Source organism: Lepidochelys kempii, chromosome 5, assembly GCF_965140265.1.
Source record: "Lepidochelys kempii isolate rLepKem1 chromosome 5, rLepKem1.hap2, whole genome shotgun sequence".
NCBI lineage: Eukaryota > Metazoa > Chordata > Testudines > Cheloniidae > Lepidochelys > Lepidochelys kempii.
This window is the reverse complement of record NC_133260.1, coordinates 105696537-105722698: the sequence shown is the minus strand read 5'-3', so window position 1 is coordinate 105722698 and position 26162 is coordinate 105696537. Positions and strand designations below refer to the sequence as shown.

Here is a 26162-nt window from a genome sequence, read left to right as displayed (position 1 = left end):
GATTTCCAGTCCCACACTTCTCTTGTTTATTGGGCATGGTCTTTATGCTCCCCTTGAATTAGATCAGGTAGACCTTTTTGTTTGGACTAATTCAGTCTTTCTGACTCCATTTTGCACCTTTTTTCCATCAACATTTTTCTAGGTTATTGTGGTAATTTGTGACCTTTCACTCACTTCTTACAGTTGAGCTCACAATTAAGGTAAAATGGAGCCTCAATTGTTACAATATCTCTGGGACTTCCTCTGTTCTATCTCAGTTTTTTGCCCTGCTCAAAGAGATCTGCTAACCCCTTTATATCCAGTTGGAGCCCATTGGATCCTCTTGCCTGCATGACATGACAGTAATACCTCTGAATTTCAACAAAGAGTTTTAGTACCTAGGTTTCAGAGTAGCGGCCGTGTTAGTCTGTATCCGCAAAAAGAACAGGAGTACTTGTGGCACCTTAGAGACTAACCAATTTATTTGAGCATAAGCTTTCATGAGCTACAGCTCACTTCACCAAGGGTGACTCAACAGGACAGAACCATGTTTCCATGCAGGGTCTTAGACCTTCCACCTTGTTACATATGTATTTACTTGTCAAGGTGCTTACTTCATACACATATGTTATAGTAGGTTCCATGATTTTTTTGCACTTGGTTTCCATATTCTTTTTCCAAAAAGAAGGCCAATACTTATCTACTGCAATCCAATTATGGGGAGAAGTACAAACAGCAATCATAGTTGTCTGAAACTATCAGCACCTTTCATATATTAAAAAAAGTAAAGAATGAAACCATGGGAGCCTATAATTTTCCTTTGGGTGAAGAAATCTTGTCCTCCCCACCAGGAAGGATACACAAGATCTGAAATGCAACAGAACCACCTCCGTACCCTTTGCAAAAAATGGAGCCGCGCTCCACAGTTGGTCTTTTCCTGACAATGTGCAGGGGAGTTTCTGGGCAGTCCAGCATGGCCAGTAAATCAACAAACTGCATGTGGTCCCTGGCCAAAATGCCTATATAGGTCATGAAGCATAGCAGGCCACATTAGTGTGGTTATTGTAGAGCATTCTGCCCATACAAGCCCTAAAAGTCATGCACAGGCAATCTGTCCATTTGAGCTTTGTGCAGCTGATGATGATTTCCTCTTAAATTTAGAGACTTTATTTTGTACAGTAGTTTTGCTTGCTTTTTCTCTCTCTTGAAAATTACATTTTGTATGAAAACAATATCAAGTGATAGGGTGCATTGGAGAGAGGAGAGGAAATGTGGGGACAAGAGACAGCTGGAGTCTGAGAGCCCATTTGTCTCTTTTGACACATTTTATTGATTGATTGATCACCACTTTAGCAGAAAGATACCAAAACTGACTGGAATAAACACAAGCATATATTCTAATTGGCTTCTGCAATCTAAGCAAAAAAGAGGTTCTCTAACTTAAGTTTGATGCCAAGGCAAGAATTTGCCCCTATCTAAACACTTCTTCCATGCCAATTAATATCACAATGTTGTAATATTGTTTGTTTATCAAATATTGAATGTACTCATTAAAACATATGGAGAGACCCGTACTCACCTTTATACCAGAATGTCTCAGGAATAGTGTCTGACGTGGTCTGACTTCTCAAATGTATTCATTCTTCTTGCTTTGCAGGCATACCTGGAAGTGACTATGTCAATGCCAACTACATAGATGGTTACAGAAAGCAGAATGCTTACATAGCAACACAAGGGGCTCTCCCAGAAACCTTTGGAGATTTCTGGAGAATGATGTGGGAGCAACGGGGTGCAACTGTGGTCATGATGACAAAACTGGAGGAAAGGTCCAGGGTAAGAATTGCTTTTTGCTTTTGTAGACTGATTAAAAAATAATTAAAACTTGTATCTGCTTTATCATTTACATATGTTTTTCATTCAAATCTGCCTCTGAGTTTTTGCCCAATCCTCTCTGTATCTGAAGAATTTGAGAGTGATAGCTAATAATAGCGTCTTTATTATTATATGCGGAGCTACACAGCCATGCCACTTTTTTCTTAGTCTGTTTTCTAGTGACTAGGAAACTTGACATCCCATCATCTTTAATAGTTTCTCCAGACACTTCAACTAAGTCCAAACTAAACTGCAATGATGTTTTGATGCAACTTACTATTTTCTAATACAGGGGTGGGCAAACTTTTTGGCCCAAGGGCCACATTGGGGTTGCAAAACTGTATGGAGGGCCAGGTAGGGAAGGCTGTGCCTCCCCAAACAGACTGGCCCCCACCCACTATCCACCCCCTCCCACTTCCCAACTGCCCCAACCCTCCCTGCTCCTTGTCCCCTAACTGCCCCCTCCTGGGACCCCTCACCGCTAACTGCCCCTGGGGACCCCACCCCCTATCCAACCCCCCTGCTCCCAGTCCCCCGACTCCTATCCACATCCCTGCCCCCTGATAGGCCCCCCGGGACCCCACGCCTATACAACCCCCGCTGTTCCCAGTCCCCTGACTGCCCCCCCACAGAACCTCTGCCCCATCCAAACGTCCCCTGCTCCCTGTTACCTGACTGCCCCCCGGGACCCACCGCCCTTTATCCAACCCCGGTGCCAGTCCCCTTACCATGGTGCTCAGAGCAGCATGTCTGGAAGCCATGCTGCCTGGCCAGAGCCAGACACGCTGCCTCTCTGCTTGGCAGGAGCACGCAGCCCCGCCGCCAAGAGCGCTGCCCACACGGCAGCATGGCTGCGGGGGAGGGGGAGGCAGTAAGGGAGGAGTCGGGAGCTCAAGGGTCGGGCAGGATTGTCCTGCAGGCAGGATGTGGCCTGCGGGCCGTAGTTTGCCCACCTTTGTTCTAATAGAACTATTTTCACTTAAAATTATAATTGAATTTTTTTATTGCTGTTATAAATGTGGCCAAAATATGATAGGCATTGTTCAAACACATAGGAAGACATCATGTTTTTGTAATATTGAGCTGCTGAATATTTTGTGTTCCCACACAAAATAAGCAAATATCAGCTAACATGTTGTTTGACAAATTTTTATTCTGATTAAAAAAATCTGCAAGCTGTATTAATGATTCCCAGCAAGAACAATGTCTATTTGGCATGTGATAACTAGAAGTCTACTTTTCTAACAAGAACCAAATAGGGATCAATGCCTGAATTGATAAAAATAAAACTGAATTCAAACTTTTGCCCAGTCAGAAAGTTGGCCCTAACTTAATGAGATAAGATTCAGATAAGAATCCAAAGTTTGGCTGCTTATCTGAACAAAACATCTCAACTTCATGAGACTTATCCATCATTAGAAACAAGAGTAGGGGATTGGAAGTGTCACTTCCTGCACGAGAACAAAAATATGGCTGAGTCATCTTTTCATAACAAAGTTAAGATATGTCACTATCACTCAACTTTTGGACTTATATTCCGTGGACTAAGTTTTAGTTAAGATCAGTGAGTACTCAGCTGTGGATAAAAGTATAAGAAGGGTGTTATGTTTGCACATGGGACTGCTAAAAGCAAAAACGTTTCTTACTAATACATGCCAAAAATAGAAGACAAAATTAGCTATGGTGTTTCCACTATGAGGTCTTCACCAGGAATAATCTGTAAAGGTCAAAGTAAAATTAGGGAAGCTGGAGTTGGAATGCAGGGTATGTATGTGATCAGAAAGGAAATAATGGAGTGGATGAGTATCAGAAAAAATTAGCAGGACTGTAATGTTAAATTAAAAATAAGGATTTTTTTGAATTGTGAAAAGAATGGAAGAGGTCCACCAAGGTCAAAATAAGCCACTGGGGTCAAAAAGTATCTAGATTCGAGAAAAGTTCCAACTGGGGCAAAAAAGAGAGAGAGGGGAAAATGTGCTGTCAGACAAAAAAAAGTCTTTAAATCAGTAAAAAGTAGATTGTGCATAGACTGACCAGATCATAGTTTATATATAAGCAGTTTATGTATAAGCTCCATTTTTAAAATTAGAACATTTTTTAGTTTATTGAGATGGTAGCAAAACTAAATCCACTGTAATACTTCATTCCTTTCCGTAATGACATTAACTTCCCTTCCCATGTTGGATGTATGCAGGGCAGTGCTATGATGCTTATGTCACTTGAACTTCGTGACTGCAGTACTTTTGGTTTGGAGACTTATTGGTGTACAGATTTGGCCTCTTCCCATTTCAGCACCTATTAGAAATAAAGAAATAGCATCCAGTTGAGGCAAGATATAGCAGTAAAATTATAGACTCAGTGCCTGCCTGTAAATTCAACTTCCATTGACATCACTGCCCACACATACCTGTTGGTAATGAGTTCATTGCAAAAGATATTTTTCTCAGAATAATTTATTTTATCTTGACGCCCCAGGCCTTACTTAGCCCAGGAACTGAAAGTTGTTTTGACTGAGGCAAATGAAATTCTCCGCATTTCCTCACTAGTTGCTTCTAATAATACAGTTACTTCTAAATGGCATCGGTGCTACTCTAAAGTCTGATGATGATGAACAGTCCTTTGCAGAAAGTATTTTTACTTAAATACTTCCCATGTATCTTAACACTGCACGTCGTTGCCCCATGTACAGAAACTTGTTTTGAAATAACCAAATACAATTCTGCTCATTCTCTTCACTAATTGCTTATTGCAGTTTCAAGCTAATTCTGCTCTCTGCTGACTGTACCCTGAAAAGAGCTGATCAGAATAACAATCACCTTTATGTATGATTTGCATTCAGTGGCAACACATTCCTTGAGTGTAATGCGAGTCCAGACAGTCCTAGTCAGTTGACTATCTGTGTGTTTCTATGTTAATGTCTGTGTATTTCTTTCATTTATGATTTAGCTCATTCTTAGTTCATAAGTGAAATGAGTTTCATGCAGTCAGCGCAGTCAATAATAGTCCATGTAACCAGATCTCAATAAATAATTTAGCAGAATGGGCAATTTTATTTAAGGTAGAGCTTGCAAATGTGAAAATATGACACTTAGGTTACCTCTTCCCTCCTAAAATAGCATCTTCAGATAATGTCATTAATGGTATTATTAGTGGGGCAGAAGTGGGAATCCCTAATCTAGGAAAGAATACAATTAGAAGATTACATGTTTTTTTCTACGTCATCATTTCTTTATACAGCACAAGACCAAATGAAATTTCAAAAATGAGATATAAACACTATTAAACACTAATGAAGATTAGGCCATCCTTTAATTTTGTTTTCCTTGTTCTTTGTTCACTTTTCTGTCTGCTTTCATGCCTTGACATCCCTGATCATTATCTCTTCTGCAAAGGAAGATAGTTCCTCTCTAGGACTTCATCTCCTTTTCTATCTTCATGTCTTCATTTTGTTTACCTTGCTTTTTTCATTGTTCAATGCTGGAGCTTGGCATCAGGCTTTTTAACCTGTGCTGCACAGATAAAAGGTTTTTTTTAAAATGGCATCTGCAGAAGCAAACTAAGTTGGTTCATTAGCATGTGTTAGATGTCTGACTAACCTCAGCTTTGAGAACTTACATATTTAACAGCTGAGAATGTCAAATGAAGATGTTACAGTGAATTAGTTATTCATTTGTTTGGCTATTGGGAAGCTGCAGAATAAAGAAAGCTCTTTCGTATACAACCGTTCACATTTCCTTATTTTTGTTTTAAATGTCATCTCTGGGAATCTCACCTGACCTAATCCAGACCTCAGAGAGGAAATCTGTCCCATTACTCTGTTTATGTGAAAAAGGATTATACATACTGCAATGCATGGAACAGTGTTGGTAACACATTTATTACATGCATGAGTTTAATCTGAATGAACTAAAAGAAACCCATTAAGGGGTGAAGAGATTAGGAAAAGCAGTTAACTGTTACATTACAGGAACACATAAGACAATTTAAAGCATTAATATTATGGCGTGAGAGTTTCTGGATTGATTCCCGCCCCCTCCAAAATTTACATTTTTAGTGCCAGATCCTTTTGGTTTATTGCATTCTCAGGGGACCTCCATGCCATAGGAGGTGGTCCCAAATTGTTTCCATGCTACAGTCAACATATGCATTGATCTGAGCAGCCAGGTGGGGACAGGGGACCTCAGTGTGGAACAAAAGAAAATGTTGTTACATCAAGGCAACATTTGTATTATCCACTGGGTCACTATATATTCCCCTCAGAAATATTGTTTGGGGTAGGACATTGTTGCAGGTAACTCCATTGTAAGAGATCTTGAACTTTCCATTCCTTATTCTCATTCCTTGGTACAGACTCACTCCAGAATGTTCTGGACAGACACAGTGTTCATTTATACTTTCTCCTCATTGCTATCACTGACAATATTTTCCTCACTGGGGCATCACTAACATGGTATGCATAGCCAGAATCTTCTGACACAACCCCCTCTGCCAAATTAGAGCCAAATACAATATAAGCCTTGCAGCAACTGCTTCAGCAATATGAACCTGACTTGAAAGTTCTGGATTGATGAGGAACTACTTATTACTTACGCCGATGCTTCCTACATTTCCTCACAGCTAATGACCATCTGGAAGAGTCAAGTGCCTGTCACTTTGCTGCAGGCCCTTAAGTTGAACTTGCCAGTCATTAACTACCAAGAAATGGAGACCGTTGCAAGCCATGAATATACACAAATGTGAACAAAAAATAATTAATTCATTATGTGGCAGTTGAACTACATGTTGCCATAGACACAGTGAGCTGTATGCAGAAATAGTCTTTCTGTCAAAGACCAGTAGGAAAGCAGGATCATCTTTCAATTAATTTAATAATGAAACAATGAGACCCTCTGTACCAGTCCTATATTAGTGCAATAAGAACAACTGGGAATAATTAAGGGTCATAGGCTTTGCTTCTATTTGGAGTATTTATCATTTTTAAAGAGAATTAAGTGCCTTTTTGTGTGTGTTTGCCATCTTTGGAGATAATTACATAGAGTTTCAGCAGTGCAATAGCTACACACTAGGTTCATGCCATCCAGAGTCCCCCGTGGCACCCGGTGCCATGCTGCTCCACCTTGGTATGTGCCACCCTCTTCCTTGTGTTCTGAGTCCAACCATTAGCCACTTGTGGCGAAGCCAAGAGGGGTTCCACTCTCCTCGGAGAAGCTAGATGAACTTGATAATATACATTCACTGTAACAGCAAGGCTGCTTTTGTTTGGTGAGTGTGGTGTGTGTTTTTTGAGAGTTCAAGACTATATGTCACCCAGTGAGAACACTGTTTGAAGTCCCAATGTTTTGAGAGGTTTATAATCCATCACACATATAAACAAAAACGGTGGTGCTGCAATGTATACACAGGATATGCCCACACACTAGAGAAGTAAAAGGGACCAGAACATCCATTTACTTGAGACTTGGAATTAGAATTTTGATTTTATTTTTTGATAGGGAGAGGGGAGTATTGAATGACATCAGGCAAGTTTTATAGAGGTTCTAGAAGTACAGAAAGTAATACTGAAGAATGTTTGGCTTTGCAACAAATTCAGTATGAAACATAGTTGCTCCAAAAGTCTGTTTAGTATGAATATCATTGACGCAAATGTATTGTGTACCTTGTTACATGCCTTGTTACAGTCAGAATTTCAAAGCAGCTCTGGGTATAATCCCCATATTCTTCTTCTCCAGAATCACAGGCGTCACCACATCAGGTGAATTTCCATTTGCTGATGGCAGAAATGTGCCTGTGATACGCTGAGCAGTTCTGATTGCATCCAATAGAAAGCAGTGGTACATATACACTAGTTAGTTCATGGTTGAGGCAGAGTTTTGTTTTCTTTGCTGCCTGGAAGACATGAAGGACTTTCAGACAGGTACATACTTAGGATACATTTTGACAGGATTGTGATAAAGATAGTTTTTAATTTGTAATACTAGATTCATTATCTTTCAGCTTAGGTAGGTTTTGATAGGTTGTACTGAAGTCATATGCAGCCTAAGTGACAGGGATCCACATCTTCACTAATATGGCTATGAAAGTAGAAGAGTCATCAATACTTTCATTTAACTGTTCTTTACAAATAACATGTATAACCTGAACACTAAGAACTCCATCTATCTTACTTAGTCCAAAGTTGGTTAGCATACAAACATTTGTTTTGCACTATGCAGTATAGGCTGGGTGTATTCATTTTTGAAAAGTGATGAATACTTAATGTAAACAGATGACCAGCCACAAAAATAATGGTTACTTACTGTGGAAACTAGAAGAATATGCATGTCTTTATCTGGTAAACTAGCTATAAATTGGTCTCAGCTTTCATGCTGTCAGGAAAGGAAGGATGTTGCAAGTGGCACTTCTTTCTTGCTGAATAATACTATCTTCTTACATGGGAAGAGATAAGCACTTGATTTGCTATTGCTTTTTGATTTAGGATGGCAAACCAATAACTTTCGGATCAATCAGGAACTATCAGTATTACTTTGTTTTTAAATTCTATTAGAATGTTAAGATATAAAAAAGGATAAGAATGGATGGGAGTTAAATCTAGCCAAAAAATTTTTTGCATTGCTGGCAAAACTGTTGCTAGACCATGCATACACCAGATTCACAAAAAGTAAATTCAAAATGTATAGGTTTTGTACTGCTTTTTGTTTACTATGACAAAATGCAACTGGTTATTCTTATAACACTGGAAGTGTTATGTTCTGTTGTGGGACCAGTTAATCCTGTCACATTTGTAATATTCAGACATATGGCAATCCAGTAAGGGGAAGATTTTCAAAGGCACAATGGGCAGTGAGCTGCTCAACTCCGACTGAAAGTCAGTGTAATTTGTGTGCCTGACTCCTTTAGGACTTTGTCACAATCTCATCCTAAAGTGGCACGAACTCAAACTGCATTCACCAAATCATATATTGAAACATTAATTCCCTTTCTCATGCTCTGTTATGGATAGAGGCACAGTGGAAATGTAAACAGGGGAACTTGCCTGAAATCCATGTTGCACAATTGTTCTGTCACCCACACAAAAACTATGCAAATCTCAGTTCTTCTATGTCTCATACATTTAGGCTTGATGAACATACAAATAGAGTACGCAGTTGGATCAGAGGGGTAGCCATGTTAGTCTGAATCTGTAAAAGCGGCAAAGAGTCCTGTGGCACCTTATAGACTAACAGACGTATTGGGGCATAAGCTTTCATGGGTGAATACCCACTTCGTCGGAGCAGAGAGGCATTGCTGGCACATGGTGGCATATATTACTTTGGTGGACATGCAGGTGAATGAACCTGTGATGGTGTGGCTGATCTGGTTAGGTCCTGTGATGGTGTCGCTGGTGTAGATATGTGGGCAGAGTTGGCATCGAGGTTTGTTGCATTGATTGGTTCCTGAGTTAGAGTTACTATGTTGTGGTGTGTAGTTGCTGGTGAAAATATGCTTCAGGTTGGCGAGTTGTTTGTGGGCGAGGACTGGCCTGCTTCCCAAGGCCTGTGAAAGTGAGGGATTGTTGTCCATGTTGGGTTGTAGATCACTGATGATGCGCTGGAGAGGTTTTAGCTGAGGACTGTATGTGATGGTCAGTGGAGTTCTGTTGGTTTCTTTCTTGGGCTTGTCTTGCAGCAGGAGGCTTCTGGATATACATCTGGCTCTGTTGGCCTGTTTCCTTATTTCCTCCTGTGGGTATCATAGTTTTGAGAATGCTTGGTGAAGATCTTGTAGGTGTTGGTCTCTGTCTGAGGGGTTGGAGCAAATGCGGTTGTAGCTCAGCACTTGGCTGTAGACAATGGATCGAGTGGTGTGTCCGGGATGAAAGCTAGTGGCATGAAAGTAGGCATAGTGGTCTGTGGCTTTTCGGTATAGGGTGGTGTTAACGTGACCATCACTTATTTGCACCGTGGTGTCTAGGAGAGTTGTCTGGCAGCCTCCTTTTGTTAGTCAGACCTGTTCATGATGAAAACAGCACCTCCTTTATCAGCCTCTTTGATTATAATGTCAGAATTGTTTCTGAGGCTGTGGATGTTATAAGGAAACAGATCAACAGAGCCAGACTTGTGCCAGCAATGCCCCTCTGCTATGTACATCGGCCAAACTGGACAGTCCAATGGACACAAATCAGATATTAGGAATGGCAATATACAAAAACCTGTAGGAGAACACTTCAACCTCCCTGGACACACAATAGCAGATTTAAAGGTAGCCATCCTGCAGCAAAAAGTCAGGACCAGACTTCAAAGAGAAACTGCTGAGCTTCCATTCATTTGCAAATTTGACACCACCAGCTCAGGATTAAACAAAGACTGTGAATGGCTCGCCAACTACAAAAGCAGTTTCTCCTTCCTTGGAGTTCACACCTCAACTGCTAGAAGAGGGCCTCATCCTCCCTGATTGAACTAACCTCATTATCCCTAGCCTGATTCTTGCTTGCATATTTATACCTGCCTCTGGAAATTTCCACTACATGCATCCGACGAAGTGGGTATTCACCCACGAAAGCTTATGCTCCAATACGTCTGTTAGTCTATAAGGTGCCACAGGACTCTTTGCCGCTTTTGCAGTTGGATGAAGTTATTCTAAGGCTTTTCTTAGTTGTTTTGGGTAGACCTGATTCTCTGATGAACTAGTAGATTTCCCTTTCCAGTATGTGTCTAGCAAGTGGTCTCCTCCATCATGTAGCCTGGACCCAAAGAAAAAGCAAAGGATGTGTCACATCAGAGCTGGCCTCACATAATTCTCCCATTGTCCTGGAAAAAGATGACCTACATGTAAAATAAATAATTTTCACTTTGAGCATTTAGCACTGCAATAATAGAGACTTCTTATTTGTTTTTAATACGATTAGTTCCTGTTCTATGACAACACTGTTCCTTGTTACTACTGTGTAGCAAGCTCTTGATAGGAATATCAAGGTTGAACCGGTTAGTTACTTGAATTTTTGCTCATCTAGCACCTTCTGTTGGCAGAAATCTGTGCTATTCATGAAAAGAAATATGTAGATAATTTAGAGTGTCTTCTATTTGTGTTTGGTTATTCTGGGAAATACGCTGCTGTAGGACAGAGAGTCTCCTGAATGTACAAGTTCCATACTTTCTGAGCATTATCATCTCTCATTTGGTCCCATCTTGTCTGTTTATGTAATACATGATGATTACATCATCTTGATTGTTTTTGTAATGGGTTTTCTGTAAATCTGGACATTGAATACCCATGCAATCACAGAAGAATATTTTCTTATATGGGTTTCCTAAGCAGTCAATCTGAGCTATAGGACAGATATCTGTGTGGTTATAAGATCTTTGCTTACTGGTTATATCCATTAGGGTAGGAATGGGTGACCCTCAAATTTATACCCAAAACTCAAACCAAACCCAAAGTGACTATTCTTTGAAGTTTTGAGGTTCATAAATATATAACATTTGTCCTTATGCTGTTTTTCATTTTTGTACCATTCTGGCCTGTCACTTCTGGCTTTGGCTGAAACCAAGAAATGGTATAACAAAATGGGATCTGTTCTAAGGGTGGAGTATAGCAAACCCACTTTTATTACCTTATTGGACTGATCAATACACTACATTCTGGGCTCTAAACAGTAAGCTTCTAAAATCAGACCTATGTGTTGAGCAGAATCTCTATGATATAGGAGCAGAGTGAGCTTTATGAGGTATTTTAATGACAAGGCAAGCTGGTCAGGTTATAATGGTATTCCCATGACCTGTAATCTTCTATGACTATAGCAAAGTGGCAATCAGAATGGTGCAAAATTACTTTTTTCCCCCTTAGGTGTCAGTGTGCTACCCATACTCACCCAGAATAGTCCCGCTGAAGTCAATGGTAGTATTTATGAAATAAGGTAGTACTCACTGTGTGTAAGTGCATCATGATCTGGCCCTTACAAAGTATCAGACAAAATGACTGTCAATCTCAGCTTTTAAAACGATCATTGTAAGCAAGACGATTGGGAAAATAATTTTTTATTCTTTTTTCACATTGGATCCCTAAGACCCTGTCTTCACTGACCACATTAAGTGTTTAAAAGAGATTTAAAGAGTGTTTTAAATTTAACATTGTAAATGCCTGGGTAGATGGTTGAGGCAGGTGGAAGGGAGAATTGTGTTTAAAAATATGATGGTGAGTCCAACCTTAGTTTGCTCTCATGTATACCAATCTGTGATGCATTTAGTTTTAAGAATCAAATTAGAAGTAATTTACAGATTTTGTTTTGAATGATCAATTAAGTATCTTCCTGTATTAAGAATTTGTATGATCGGGCATCTGCCCCACCCTATCATGTAAAGTGTTAATAGAGGTTAAGGGAGGCTGTATGGGGAAGCAGCCAATAGGAGAGAGGCTCGGTGGAGCAGCTAATCCGAGTCCAGGCAGGCCCCTATAAGAAGAGCCACAGGGCAGGGTAGAGTCAGTTGCTGCTGGGAGCCAAGGTAGTAAGGACTGCATCCCTGGAGGGCTGAGAGAACTAAGGACCTTGGACAGAGCAGCTGCTGGCAGGGACCAGGGAAGTGAGAGGGAGCTCCTTGCTGGCTGCTGGGACTGAAGAGCTGAGTGGCCTGAGGTAAGGACAAAGAAGGTGCTCGGGCCATGGGGAAGGGAAATATAGCAGCATTGATGGCGGTTACAGAGGAGCAGCAGGAGGCTGCTATTTACAGGGTCCCTGTGTTTGGGCCCAGACTAGTGGGCAGGCCAAGGTCCCCTGCTCTCACCATTGGGGAAATGGCTGGACTGTTGGACAGATATGCTCCTTCCCACCCCCCGCAGAAAGGGAAAACAGATGATGACCCAGCCAGAGGGCTGAGGTGCTGCACTTCTGGGAGTTGGGAGAGGAGCCGTAGGCGGGAGCAGAGACAGAGACACAGTGTGCAGACTGTGAGTGTGGTGTCGGCCTCAAGCTAATCCCCAGCATGACCAGGAGAAGGCGCCAGTCGGGCGATGAGGGCTGCACCCTGTGACAATAGTATCACTGATCTTATCTTAGATACTTTTTTAAAAAATAGGGAGTTAACTTGCTAATTGATTGGTGTGTTACAAGCTGTTTTTGCTGCAAGGTTATTTGAGTTGTGTTTAAATGCCGTTTTAACCTCTTCTTAAAGGCTAGTATAGACAGGACCTTAAATGAAACTGAACTATGTTGCAGGAGAGTCTACTGTTTCCATATTTTCAGCCCAGTTTTACAAACTCAAAAGATGTAAGCAATTTGGATAAGCTTCAAGCAAGCTTATAAACTTCTGGGTACTTATCTGAATTTAGCATTTTTAGTTTTACACCCCTTCACTACCATAAAGGTACTGCTCTGCTCTTTTTGAATGTTGGCGCTTTTTAAATTGTCTCAAACTAGGTGCCCCAAAAACCGATGAACCTATAACCACAAGTAATTTTATAACATCTTGAACTCTATTTTTAATGGAAAGTTATGTGGTTGAATCTGTCATCTTTCAGTTTTGACATGGGGAATCAATGGTAAAGTCTGACCTGATACTGTTCAGATATCATTTCATGATAATTTGTTTTTCTATTCTGAATAAATAAATTAAAATCTCAAGACAAATTATTATTATTTTATTAATTATTTAGCATCATTATAGAAAAGTCTCCTTTTTTAAGAAGAACTATCCCAAATTCTGTGTAGAAGTGAGCACCCTTGTATGTATATAGGAAAACTGAAAGAAAGCCATTTTTGTATAAACTGTTATTCTTCCAGATTCAAAATGTATATGCTGTTCTTACAGCAAGGGGTGTAGTCTGCCTAGATTTGCCTATTGTTAGTTTGTTGTCTCATTCCTGAACTTCATTTTATCCCTATAGTCTCAGGTGGCCTGCAACAGCTGACTTACATGTTAGGAATACCCTCAAGGAGTTTTTCAGGCTGAGTGGTAGAACTTTGTACTGGAAAATTGTCTCTACCCGTGAATGTCAGGAATTTTTGTGTGTGCCTGCTCATATGGAAACTTGCCTCTTTCAGCTCTGTTGAGGCAAGCAAGTATCTTCCCTGGTATCTGTGGCTTGTTGAAGTGTGAATATCCATGAATATTCTTTGGTGATATTTAAACGTCTCAGTTCTGAAACAGTCTCAGGCTTTTCATTCCGATTGGGGAAAAAAAATCTACATTCAATTTTCCTACAGCTTTCTTTTCAGTGAGTGCTCATAGTACCATGAAGAACAAGGATTTGGCTGCTTTGTATGAAAGAGCCTGAGAGAAAGAGAGAGAGAGTATTGAAGTTATAAGAACGTGCCTATCATGATCTTAATGTGTCTTGTATAAAAATAGCACTAAGACTACATGATAAATGCTTTCATCTTTTGAACCAATGTCAGCTAATGTCATCCCTTACCTCAGTAGCAGTTGGTTTGTTAGCATGATAACATGTCACCAGGTTGGGAGGGGTGAGTAAAATAAAGGGAAGTGGGTGGGGAGTATTGTTGAATCTTTTGGAGGGTGTTACGTTTTCGATGGACTGACCATGTAAATAAATTGTTGCTATGTGTGCATCTGGAGAGGAAGTGCAAGAGGCCCACTTCATCATCATCATTATTTATTTCATGTATGAAAGGCCATCAGTTTGCTTGGCACTGTACACAGTCCCTTCCTGTAAGGGACCTGCAGTCAAATTAGGCTCAAACAGAAGCATTACATAATAGATAATGGCCACAGTTTTCAAAAGTGACTGGCGATTTTTGGTGTCCAACTTCAATCAGCTTAAAGGGGTCTGATTTTCAGAAAGTGATGGGCACCTGCTCTCTGAAAATCAGGCCCCTTTTAATTGTCTTGAGTTGGGCAGTAAAAGCACTATTCACTTCAGAAAATCTTGGCCTAAACTTTTAATGATAGTGACTCTACCGGCACAATAGTCACTTGACAGTTAAGATATACTATTTAATATTCTTTTGCCATTGAAATCCAGCCAAAAATAATCTTGTTTTAATCTCTCACAAAGATAAATCGGACTGAAAATTGCTAGGTGTCCTGAGAATTTAATATCTATGATCACAGAGCATGAGAGGCTGGCGGGCAGGGGACGGCACATCTTTGAAAGAGAAAACGCCTTATGTTGGCACAAGTGGAGAAGGAAAGGGAATAAAAGCCTGAGTACTTGCTGTAATACCATCAACTTACAGTTCATATGATCTTCCAAATTCTAAACTTAAATCCATTTTGTTTCCGCTAAACATGAATATTTGTAGTCAGCGGCTTCCATTTTCAAATAACATGATGCACTGAACCAGAAGTTGCAAATATTCCTGAACAAGTAGCATCAGCTTCTAGCAGCATGACCCAGGAACAGCAGCTCTCACAGGAAATATTTCAGGACAGCACCAAAGGGTGTGTGTATGCAGGGCGGAGGGGTTAAAATGCACACACCCAAAAGAAAGAAAAACTAGTTTATTTTCATCAAGATTAATTTGAAGAGAGTGGTTTTCTACAGGCTTCTGAAATCTGAGTGCATTCTTACCATTAGCTCACTGCACTTCCAGTGACCCTCCTAATGTCTGACATGGAATTTATTAGTGAACGTTAAGGAAATAAGTATGTTTTGGAGAATAAAGGCCTTAAAGGAACATTTTCAATTTGTTTAGGCCGCAACATATCTTTTCCTTATGGGAAGGTAAATGGCATGCTACATCCCTGGAAGGATGAGACAACATAAGAAAAGCTTTATGAGACTTCAAAAAGCTATAGAAAATTCCCCTCCTTGAATTAACTATATTGAACATGATGCATTCTTTCTCTCTCCAGATCCGTTTGGGAGATGTTATTATCAAGTATTTTCAGTATGAAAGCTAGCGTTCCTTAGGCCTGCTTACTGGAAACTGGTACAGCTTCTACTGAAATATAATTTGAAAGTGGGAGGTGCTTGTAGGGCTAAGCAGGTGGATGGATGGATGGATGGATGGATGGATGGATGGATGGATGGATGGATGGATGGATGGATAGACAAACACATACGTTCTCTCTCACATACACATACATTCAGTTTTCATATGCATTATACTAAAAGTTGCATTAGGTTTATTTATAGTTTTAAATTGAAGTTTTTAAAATTTGTTTCTTTTCTTATCAACTCAAAACATAATTATAGTAATGCATCTGTGTTCTGGTTGCTAAGGACCAAAACGAGAGCTTTAACTAATAAGTCTTTTGAATGTGTAAAAGCATTTAATGTGGCATCTTCCGTGAATGAGGCAGGTCCCTAAGCTATAACTGGACCTGCTAAAATTGAGCTAAAAGTGTTAATCTTGTTTACATTCATGATAAATGAGATCTTCAGTGAGTTGATAGCTGGATTGAGCTAACACAATTGAAAAAAGCGTCTTTCATCTAGTCTACACAAGACCTGTGTGGCTTCCACCTACTGTAGACATCTTACAAATAAATCACAGACATTCTGGAGAAACCACCAATATTAATTCTCCCAAAGTTTCAGAAAACTGCAGAAGGTGGTAATTTCCTAATTCTTATTAATAAAATATTATAGTCTATGAAGTTCATTTTAAGATAGGGTGACCAGATGTCCCAACTTTATAGGGACAATCCTGATATTTAGGGCTTTTTCTTATCTAGGTGCCTATTGCCCTCCAGCCTCTGTTTCGATTTTTCACACTTGCTATCTGATCACCCTATTTTAAGAGTGTAGAAAAATCAAATTCCCATTAGTAACTTGTTCCTTTTGTTTTAGACATCCAAGTATGATTTAGGACATCACTTCCTGTCAAACATTCCACCCCAGCCCCCAGTGAATCTTTTCCAGCAGGTTCAATTGTTAAAGGGTTTTTTTTCTGTTCTTCAACCAGATGACAGCTTCTCAAATGGTGGTTTGTGAACTGGTGCAACTGGGAGATGCTTATATATATATATATATGCTTCCCAGATAGGGTGACCAGATGTCTTGATTCTGTAGGGACAGTCCCAATATTTGGGGCTTTTTCTTATATCAGCTCCTATTACCCCCCACCCTCTATCCCGATTTTTCACACTTGCTATCTGGTCACCCTATTCCCAAACTAGATAGAAAGATGTGCTAACTCTGCTCGAGCTAGTGCACTAAAAATAGCAGTGTGGATGTTGCAGCACATTGCAATGTCTTGGGCCAGCCACCAGGAGGTCAGGTGAACAGACATGTAACTCAGGTGGCAAGCCCATGCTGCTATTTTGAGCATGCTAACTCAATCAAAGCTAGAGTGGGTCTCTCTACCTGGGGGGCTGGGAGGCACAATCCCAACCATAGTGGTGACATAGATCTGCAGTGATTTGTAGACCCCTTCCTGTTTTTCCTCAGAGTGAATGAAATGTTTTGAAATCTCAAACTGTATGGGATGTTGGTGCTCGGGAACGGTGCTGGCTTCACAAGGTATGTGGAAGACTGCTGAATCTGTATGCGGGGAGAAAAAGCTGAAGAATGTCTGAGTGTTCTTGGGTGTTCTCCTCTTCTCTCCATAATTAAAAACAACTTGGATTAACACACACACACGCAGAGCAGCAGTTTGTGTTCTTATCGGGAATACAATACAGTATTTGTTCTCATTGTTCTTTTAGGATTGGATCTGACTTGGATTCAATTTGGATCCAACAGGGTTCAAACTATAGCTTATTTCTTTACTGTATTAGCCAGGCTAATTTGTAAGAATTGATTTCATAAGTGTGTGCCTCAGCATCATGTATCAATAATTTCAAATAAAAGAATTTTCAATTATTGAAACCTTATATTGTTTTTATACTATTACTGTGATTGTCTTAAAAAATCAACAACTCTTTTTCCCCTAGCCTTTTGGATCATAGATGGTATCTTTAACCTAAACATATCATTCATTTTCAGGAAAGATAAGAAATATATACTTGTATTATGCATCTGTTTTATACAGAATTATTTCAGCTTGTTAAACTAAACATGCAATGTTTTGAAATTGTAGATTTCTCCGGATGAAATGGCTTGTGTCTTAAAATTTGATAGATGAATTCTTTCTATCAAACCGTGTATTTTACATGTCTGTTGATGTAATTTTCTGATATGTTTCATAACAATGAACTGAGAAGGAAATTATAGTTTCCTATAACTCACTTCATAGTTATTGGTGCCATTCTATTAATTTTATTCACTAACTAAAAGCCATAGAAATCCAGTGTTTCATTGTGATATATTTCTGTACATACTGAAATATGGTTTAAATTAGCATCAGAACATCAAGTTATATATGTTGGAACTAATGTGAAACATTCAGAATATATGCAGTGTGGTGGAAAGATTTAAAAACATAAGTTCGTAGCAATATTGTATTGCCCCCGCCCCGAAAAGGTATCTGAAGACTGGGGCCAGATCCTAAGCTGGTGTAAATTGGTATAGCTCTGTTGACTTTAATGGAGTTACACTGATTTATACCATAAATCAAGGTAGCCATAGTAAAAACAGTACTAAGAGCCGCAACCAGAAAAACTATCCCTGTGAGCATTAAAGTACATGTTTTGCACCAGATACTCACCTGTTGTTAAACAGCATAGCTCCATTGACTTTAATAGAGCTTTGCTGATTTACATTATCTGAGGCTCTGGCCCATAATACTGTAAATAAATATATTAATATGTAAAATGAAATATGTTACATATTTACTATAGGTGAAGTGTGATCAGTATTGGCCAAGCAGAGGGACAGAGACCTATGGGCTGATCCAAGTGACCCTGCTAGACACTGTTGAATTGGCAACATACTGTGTTCGAACATTTGCACTTTACAAGGTACGTTTTCTGTGGTGCCCTCCCTGCCCCCCTCATTTAAAGGAAAGGCTGCTTTAGAGAAATCAGATCTCTTAAGGATTTACTTAAATTTTGATCCTATTTGCAACAGTGAAGAATAAAACAATTCTTCTGTTATCACAATGCATTTTTCACCCAGGCTGGTGGTTTATTGGTAAATATGGAGCTCTCACTGTGAACAACAGTTTAATTGAATGAAGAATTAGCTGAAGCACAGGCAGTTGTTGCTGTGTGCTGTAACGTATAACTAAAACCCTCATGTCACTTGAGCCACAAAACCAGCAATTTAGAGTAGTTGTATTTTTCTCCAATAACCAGAGTTTGCTTTTTCTGTGTTCCCACATGAGGTTTAGCTGGCTTTCATCATTATGCGCAGTTATGCCATCACTTCATTCCATAGTGCTGCCGTAGCATTAGATAGCAGTTGTTTCATTAAAAGGTTTGATTTGATAGAATGGTTCAAGTGAGAAAAGAGAAGTGCGGCAATTCCAGTTCACTGCCTGGCCTGACCACGGAGTTCCAGAACATCCTACACCATTCCTAGCTTTCCTACGACGAGTCAAAACTTGTAACCCTCCTGATGCTGGACCTATGGTGGTGCATTGCAGGTAGGCACAGACTTTACTTTAAAGCATCTTGAAATATCACACTGAAATTGTTTTTTATGATTAATGCCCTGTGTTTTAAAGTATATGAATAATGTCCTTTGTGCCTCTGGGCATTTCTTCTGTATTGGGATTGCATCCTGCCCATGCTATGAAAGGGCTTGGTCTCAATGATATAGTGGGTTTTTTTGCATCTCAGTGACATTCTATGATTGTAAAATGAAATGTTGGATATTTGGCAACATACTTATGGGCAGGTAAATAAGGCAAATTAGGAATTCAAGTGCAAAATTGCCAAATTTGATGGATTCAGAGAAAGATTTTTGGTTTGTGCAATGGGATCTCATTTTAGAATACATGGAGTCTGTGCGAATGGAATATACTATTTGTTAGTAGAAGTCTATAAGCAGAGAGGGTAGATGGGATAGTTAACACACAGGCATATTCGGAAGTCACTGGAGAAAAAGAAGCAGTGTTGTGTTTGCTCTTGGTTTAAGACTGTATTTTAGAGAAACTATGTTCTGGTATTTTTTTGAGTAATAAAATTGTTGTGGTTTCTAATATTGCACATTAAAACAAATAGCATGAAATCTAGAGAAGATAAAAGGGAACTGCTATAAAGACTAAGAAAAGCCTGAATTCCAGACTCAAGTTTAGTCCTTCACTTTAAAACGGAGATTGGATGGAAGCTCAGAGAGAGCATGAGGAATGCATTACCAGGGGTTGTACTGGATTCATTGTCACTGGTAATTTTTAAATCAAATCTGGATGCTTTTCTAAAAGGGGTGCTTTAGATCAAACAGGAATTAATTAAGGGAAGTCCTATGGTCTGTGTTATGCCGGAGGTCAGACTAGATGATCACAGTGTCCCTGAGGGCAACTATCAAATGATCCAACCCGAGTCATCAAATCACAACTTCTGGCAGTCAGAGGTTTAGGGACACCCAGAGCATGGAGTCAGTGGTCCTGACCATCTTGGCTAATAGCCATTGATGGACCTACCCTCCATGAACTTGTCTAATTCTTTTTTGAATCCAGTTATACTTCTGGCCTTCGCAACATTAACTGGCAACAAGTTACACAGGTTGATTGTGTGTTGTGTGAAACAATACTTCCTTATGTTGGTTTTAAACCTACTGCCTATTAATTTCATTGGGTGACCTCTGGTTATATGAAGTGGTTAATAACACGTCCTTATTCACTTTCTCCATACTATTCATGATTTTATAGACCTCTGTCATCTCCCCCCCCCGTCATCTCTTTTTTAAGCTGAACAGTCCCAGTCTTTTAAAAAAACAAAAAGACCTCTCCTCATACAGAAGCTGTTCCAGACCCCTAATCACTTTTGTTGCCCTTCTCTGTAACTTTTCCAATTCTAATATATCTTTTTAGTGATGTGGTGACCATAACTGTATGCAGTATTCAAGTGTGGGTGTACCAGGGATTTATACAATGGCATTATGATATTTTTGGTCTTATTATCAATCCATTTCTTAATGGTTCCTAACATTCTGTTAGCTTTCTTGACTGCCGCTGCACATTGAGCAGATGTTTTCAGAGAACTATCCACGATGACTCCATGATCTCTTTCCTGAGTGGTAATCAGTTTCCCTGAAATTCTCCACTAGCTTCCTCACCTTCCACTTCAGTTTCAAGCTTTTCATCCTCCCTTTCAGAGCTGCACTACCTATTCTCCTGTCTACTTCTCAATTCCTGTTTTCCTCATTAGCATTGTTTTAAAGGGTCTTTTTTGTTTCTTTTTCCCATCTTAGCACACTTCCATACTAAATCCTCTGTTTGTGTGCAAAGCTCATTCACTTCCCTATAAAAACACCATTTTCCTGTAAAAAATTGCAAAGTTTACTCCACCAAAGCAAGAAGTGTTTTTGGTGGTGGTGGTAGTGGTTTGGTTGGTTTGTTGGGTTGTTTTTTTTAAAATCTGTATTGCTTTGAGACTAGACCATCACAAGGTTCCTTGATGTATCTGAAAGTTATTGTCCGTCTAATGCAGAGCCAGATTGTGCAACCCTTGCTAATGGTGAGCAGCACTTATGCAAGTAGTCCCATTTAAGTGAATAAAAATCTTATTATGTGTCATTGTTGCCCACTCTGAGTATGAGGTACACAATGGGACATTTAGATTGTAAGATTAATGTCTTTGCCAGGGCTCAATAAACAGTAATGATGACAGATTATAAAAATATTAATACAATTTTATAAGCTTTTTATTTATACATTTGGTAGAAGCTAATGAAACAATTAACAGGGAGAAGCTGTGGATGCAATTTCCCTCAGTGCCAAAAAAGCTTTCAACACAGTACAGCCGAAAAGACAAATCAGCTAGGCCACTAAGCACGTATAGCACAGGAGTGAGCTACATTTTCATTGAAAGTCTAGATAAATTTGATGTGTTTTTTTGTTGACGGTTGTGGTGGTGTTCATGGGCTGAATGCTGAACAACTTCCTCAGTTTTTACTCCGGTAAACTCTCACTGAAATCAATAGGAGTTTGCCTGTACAAGGAATGATTAACAACCTAGAAAGGATCTGAGGATTTGACTCTATAAATACAACAGACTAAGAATTGGGAACATATAGGTATTGTAAGTGAAGGGGCTTAATGCATGCTTTTCCACACATTTCTACCAATCCACCTTAATCTTGACCTACAAACCTCCTGCTATTCCAATCCACTATGTCTCTTAAAAACAGATATGGCAATCTCTGAAGATTGATTGTAGACAGACATCCTCTAGGTTAGATAAAGATCTAAAGATTGATTTAAATGTGGGAGCTGAGACAGTTTTGAACCAAAGTCACTGTAGCTGAAGGGCTGGCTTAGTATACTGCAGTGCCACCAACCCCCTGGGATGAACTAGTTGAAAGCATAAAGAATTTACTTACATGTCCAAGATAGAGTGTGTTTATTAGTGGAAACAGTTTGAAGTGAAGGGAAGTGACAACTGGAGTACCACTTTGAAAACGTTAGGATGGATTCTTTTTATGGATCAGTGACCAGGAAGGAATTCTTAGTCCTAAGTGATTAAATTAGATGCTGATACAAAATAGGAGGCAACATTCTGAATGACTGGACTAGATAAGTTATGGTCAGATAAATGGTTTGTACATATCTAATACATAGAGAATATTATATAATGAGATCAATACAAAATCAAAAACAAAAGAAATACAAAGAGAATACACAATCCTCTCTCTCTAGTCATGTACTAATAAGATCCAGGAAGGAGAAAAATGTGTGTGTTACTGAAAATTATTCTAGCTCTGGCAATTGACAGTTTGGCTGCATGTGAAATACTGAGTTTTGATCAGATCATTTTTTAAAAAAAAACGTGTTGCAGAAATGTAAAACATACAGTACAGCAGTCAAGGATCTTAGTTACTCAGAAAGAGTAAGAGAAAGTAGGTATGTATTCTTTAGGTAATAGGATATTAAGAGGCGGTCCTGTCAAAGTACACTCAATTCTGAAGGGAATAAATAGTGACATAAAGCTTCTGAAATAGTTCCAAAGACAAGATTAGGGCTTCATCTACACAAAAGCTTATACTTGTATAAATGTGCCTCTTATACAGGAATAACCCATACTGATATATCTTCATCCACACTGGGGGGTTGTACAGCTTTAACTATATCAAGATAGTTAAAGTGATGCATATTTTGTGTGTAGACAAGCCCTAAAGGAGCAAAAAGTTAAACAAATTTAGGAATAATTTCTGCATATAGTACCAAATTCTGTGATCCCTACTTGTGTAATACTTTGGCAAAGACAGCAATATAAGCAGCACTTTTTAAAAAGTGAAACTTAGAAGAGGAAAAATAAGCTAATTCAAAAGAGACTGATATTTTAGGATGAAAGAAATCCAAGAAGTCTAATTCATGATATGTGTCCAAATCTTGATTGGCTCAATAGGCATAAGTAGTGTGATGCTTATATTCCATGGTAATAGTCACCTTAGAAATACCTAAGCTAGATAGATGCTGCTTTATCTACAAAGTATTAAATTTTAAACATTTATCCTTTCATTTCTTTGTTATAGAGTAGTTCAGCACTATCACAGCACAACTTCTGCTTCCACACTGATGTGTCTTAATTTGCAGAGGTGACTTTTTTAAAAAGCATTTTTGTTTTAAATGCAGATTTAAACCTGAGGATTCTGCATTAGGTAGACGAGTGGTTCCCAAACTTGTTCCACCACTTGTGCAGGGAAAGCCCCTGGTGGGCCTGGCGGTTTGTTTACCTGCTGCGTCCGCAGGTTCGGCCGATCGCGGCTCCTAGTGGCCGCGGTTCGCTGCTCCAGGCCAATGGGGGATGCTGGAAGCAGCATGGGCCGAGGAACATACTGGCCACCGCTTCCAGCAGTTCCCATTGGCCTGGAGCAGCGAACCGCAGCCACTGGGAGCCACAATCGGCCAAACCTGCAGACCCGGCAGGTAAACAAACTGGCCCGGCCCGCCCAGGGCTTTCACTGCACAAGCGGCGGACCAAGTTTGGGAACCACTGAGATAGACTATAATGTGTGTTCTAATGATAGTGGGGAAAGCACATGTTTATGTTTGAAGCTAGATTGGTGCAGGCAAACAGGTGCTAATCAGATCACAATAAAATTGTCCTGGAGGGCATCTGGAAACTCGATACCACTTTGTTTTCAGAACATCACAGAAACTTTAGTACTTGCTTCAGTAACACTACATAAAAGCTTAACATGTAAGTTGCAATCCCAGACATTTCAATATTTTTTTAATATCAGCACAATACGGCATATCTTTCAGAGACATTTAGCTTAGTGAAGTTTCAGTACACACTTTTCATTCTGTTATGGCAAACAGAAAAACTTAGATAGTTTGGAGGAATGTCAGTTATTGATTTGAGTAGCACCCTGCCCTTATGTACTGAAACCCCTAATTAGCACATTAAAGACAAGTTAACTTTAACATATAATATGACCCTGCCTTTTTTTTTAAATAGGCTATCTACCTAACTTTTGTCCAAGCTAAAGTATTTCAAATTTGTAGATACAAGTGCACTGTTTCTAGAGGAACATTTCACATTACACCAATGCCTGTCTACTTCCTGCTGGACTCTAGCTTCCCAACCCCCACTGCCGCACACCACACAATCTTCAGTGTCTAATCCTGGCAGTGAATAGGTTGCAGATGAAGGTCTATCCTTTTTCACGGTGTGGAAAAAATCCCTCCAGTACGTATTCAAAAATCTCTCAAAGGAGATCGAAAACATTAAAAGCTTCCTCATCCTTTCCCTCCCTCTACCTTGAAAACAACTCAGAATCCTTATTCTCCTTCTGTGGGTGGCTGATAGCACTGAAGAGGAAAAGAGTATAATAAAGATCTCTAACACCACCAGTGTGAATTATTCCACAGTTCCTATACTTACCCCCATTTTCTTTCCCCACTGCATTTAATATTGAATCTTTCTGCCTGCAATTATATGGAAAACAGCTATATGTTGGACTGTGCTAGCTCTGGCCTATTTACACCCCACCTGCAACTAGCTTCAGGTCACTATATGCCTGATTAGAACCCCTCTTCCTCCACAGGCTGCCATAATCCTGAGGCCTTTCCCTATCTCAGGGAAAAGTCCAGTGCAGTGGATGCCAAAGTTACTTCTTCATTTTAAAGAAGTACATTAGATAGAGAGATGCCTGGCAATGTTCCTTGCAGTTGGATCCAAAGAAAAAACGTTTGAGACTTCGTGATATTTAATAATAGTAACATATCTTTCTTTCCTGCTAGTATAAATTATAATAATAAGATCCCTTTTCTATTTTTTGTTTCATACTTGTCTTGACAATCTCAGTGACTCTGACCATACAATGTGCTGGGGGAGACAAGGTAGGTGAGATAATATCTTTTATGGACCAGGTTCTGTTGGTGGAAGGTACAAGCTTTCAAGCTAACAGAGCTCTTCTTCAGTCTGGGGAAGGAACTAAGAATGTCTGAGCTCAATACAAGCTGGGACAAACTGTTGAGCATAAGGGGTGATGCATCTTGTCGGGGGGCACTTGAAATGGAGCAGGCAATAGGGGTTAGACTGTTAAGCAAAAGGGGTTTGAAGTGGACGACTAAGGGTCAGCATGCAGGTGTGTTACAAATTGTTGTAATGAGCCATGAAACCAAGTGTCCCTGTTGAGTGCATGATTTTTAGTGTCTAGCAGTGTTATGAATTTAAGTTCCCAGGCTCACTTTTGGAAAGTGTTGTGCAGGTTTCCCTTGAGGACGAGTATTGAAAGATCAGATATGGACACTGGTTTCAGGGCTCGTTACAAGAATTTGAAAGACCAACACCTAGCTTTTCAGTTCATTTGCATAATGAAAACCATTTAATAGTAACCTGGATGGCAGGAACAGAAACTCGAATGTTCCAAGAACAGGAATAGAAAGGCCAACTTCACATTCCCTACAAACTCAGTTTCAGAGATGTGATATTTGAGTGTCCTGTACTTCAAAGGCTCTCAAACTGATGGTGTCCAAGATTTTTTGTTGTTGTGCTGATTATAAGAGTCCTCATGCAATTGCCAGTGTGTTGTATGCTCAGAGCCACTGGAATTATATAGACAAAAAGCAAAGTGTGAATCGATACACATGGAAATGCCTATAGTTTTAAGTACTAATTGATCCTTAGAATGATTTTAATAAAGGATTCCGGGCATTTAATCCAAAATTTTCAAACTTGGCATTTAGATCCATAATTAGGCTGCTAAATAAGTGGCTTGACTTCAAAGGTTCTAAGCCTACCCCCACTCCACTGGAGTCAACAAGAGCAGTGGGTGCTCAGCACCTTATAAAATTAGGCACCTGATGTAGTGCCTAACTTTAGGCACCCACACTTGAAAAATCTGAAAGTACAGGAGTGATAATTATCTGTTGCTTACAC

General features: G+C 39.6%; 1 protein-coding gene across 44 annotated transcripts in view; it reads left to right on the top strand.

Moving 5' to 3' along the window:
* PTPRD (protein tyrosine phosphatase receptor type D) overlaps window positions 1–26162 on the top strand; it is a 1705510-nt gene that overhangs the window by 1641353 nt on the left and 37995 nt on the right. For all 44 annotated transcript variants that reach the window (XR_012159111.1, XM_073345355.1, XM_073345353.1 and 41 more), the window contains 3 exons: window positions 1637–1812; window positions 18510–18629; window positions 19101–19255. Coding sequence is in view for 43 of the 44 variants with exons in the window: in XM_073345355.1 (XP_073201456.1) it covers window positions 1637–1812; window positions 18510–18629; window positions 19101–19255 (451 nt within the window). In the remaining variant the exon portion in view is untranslated. The remainder of the gene's footprint in view (window positions 1–1636; window positions 1813–18509; window positions 18630–19100; window positions 19256–26162) is intronic.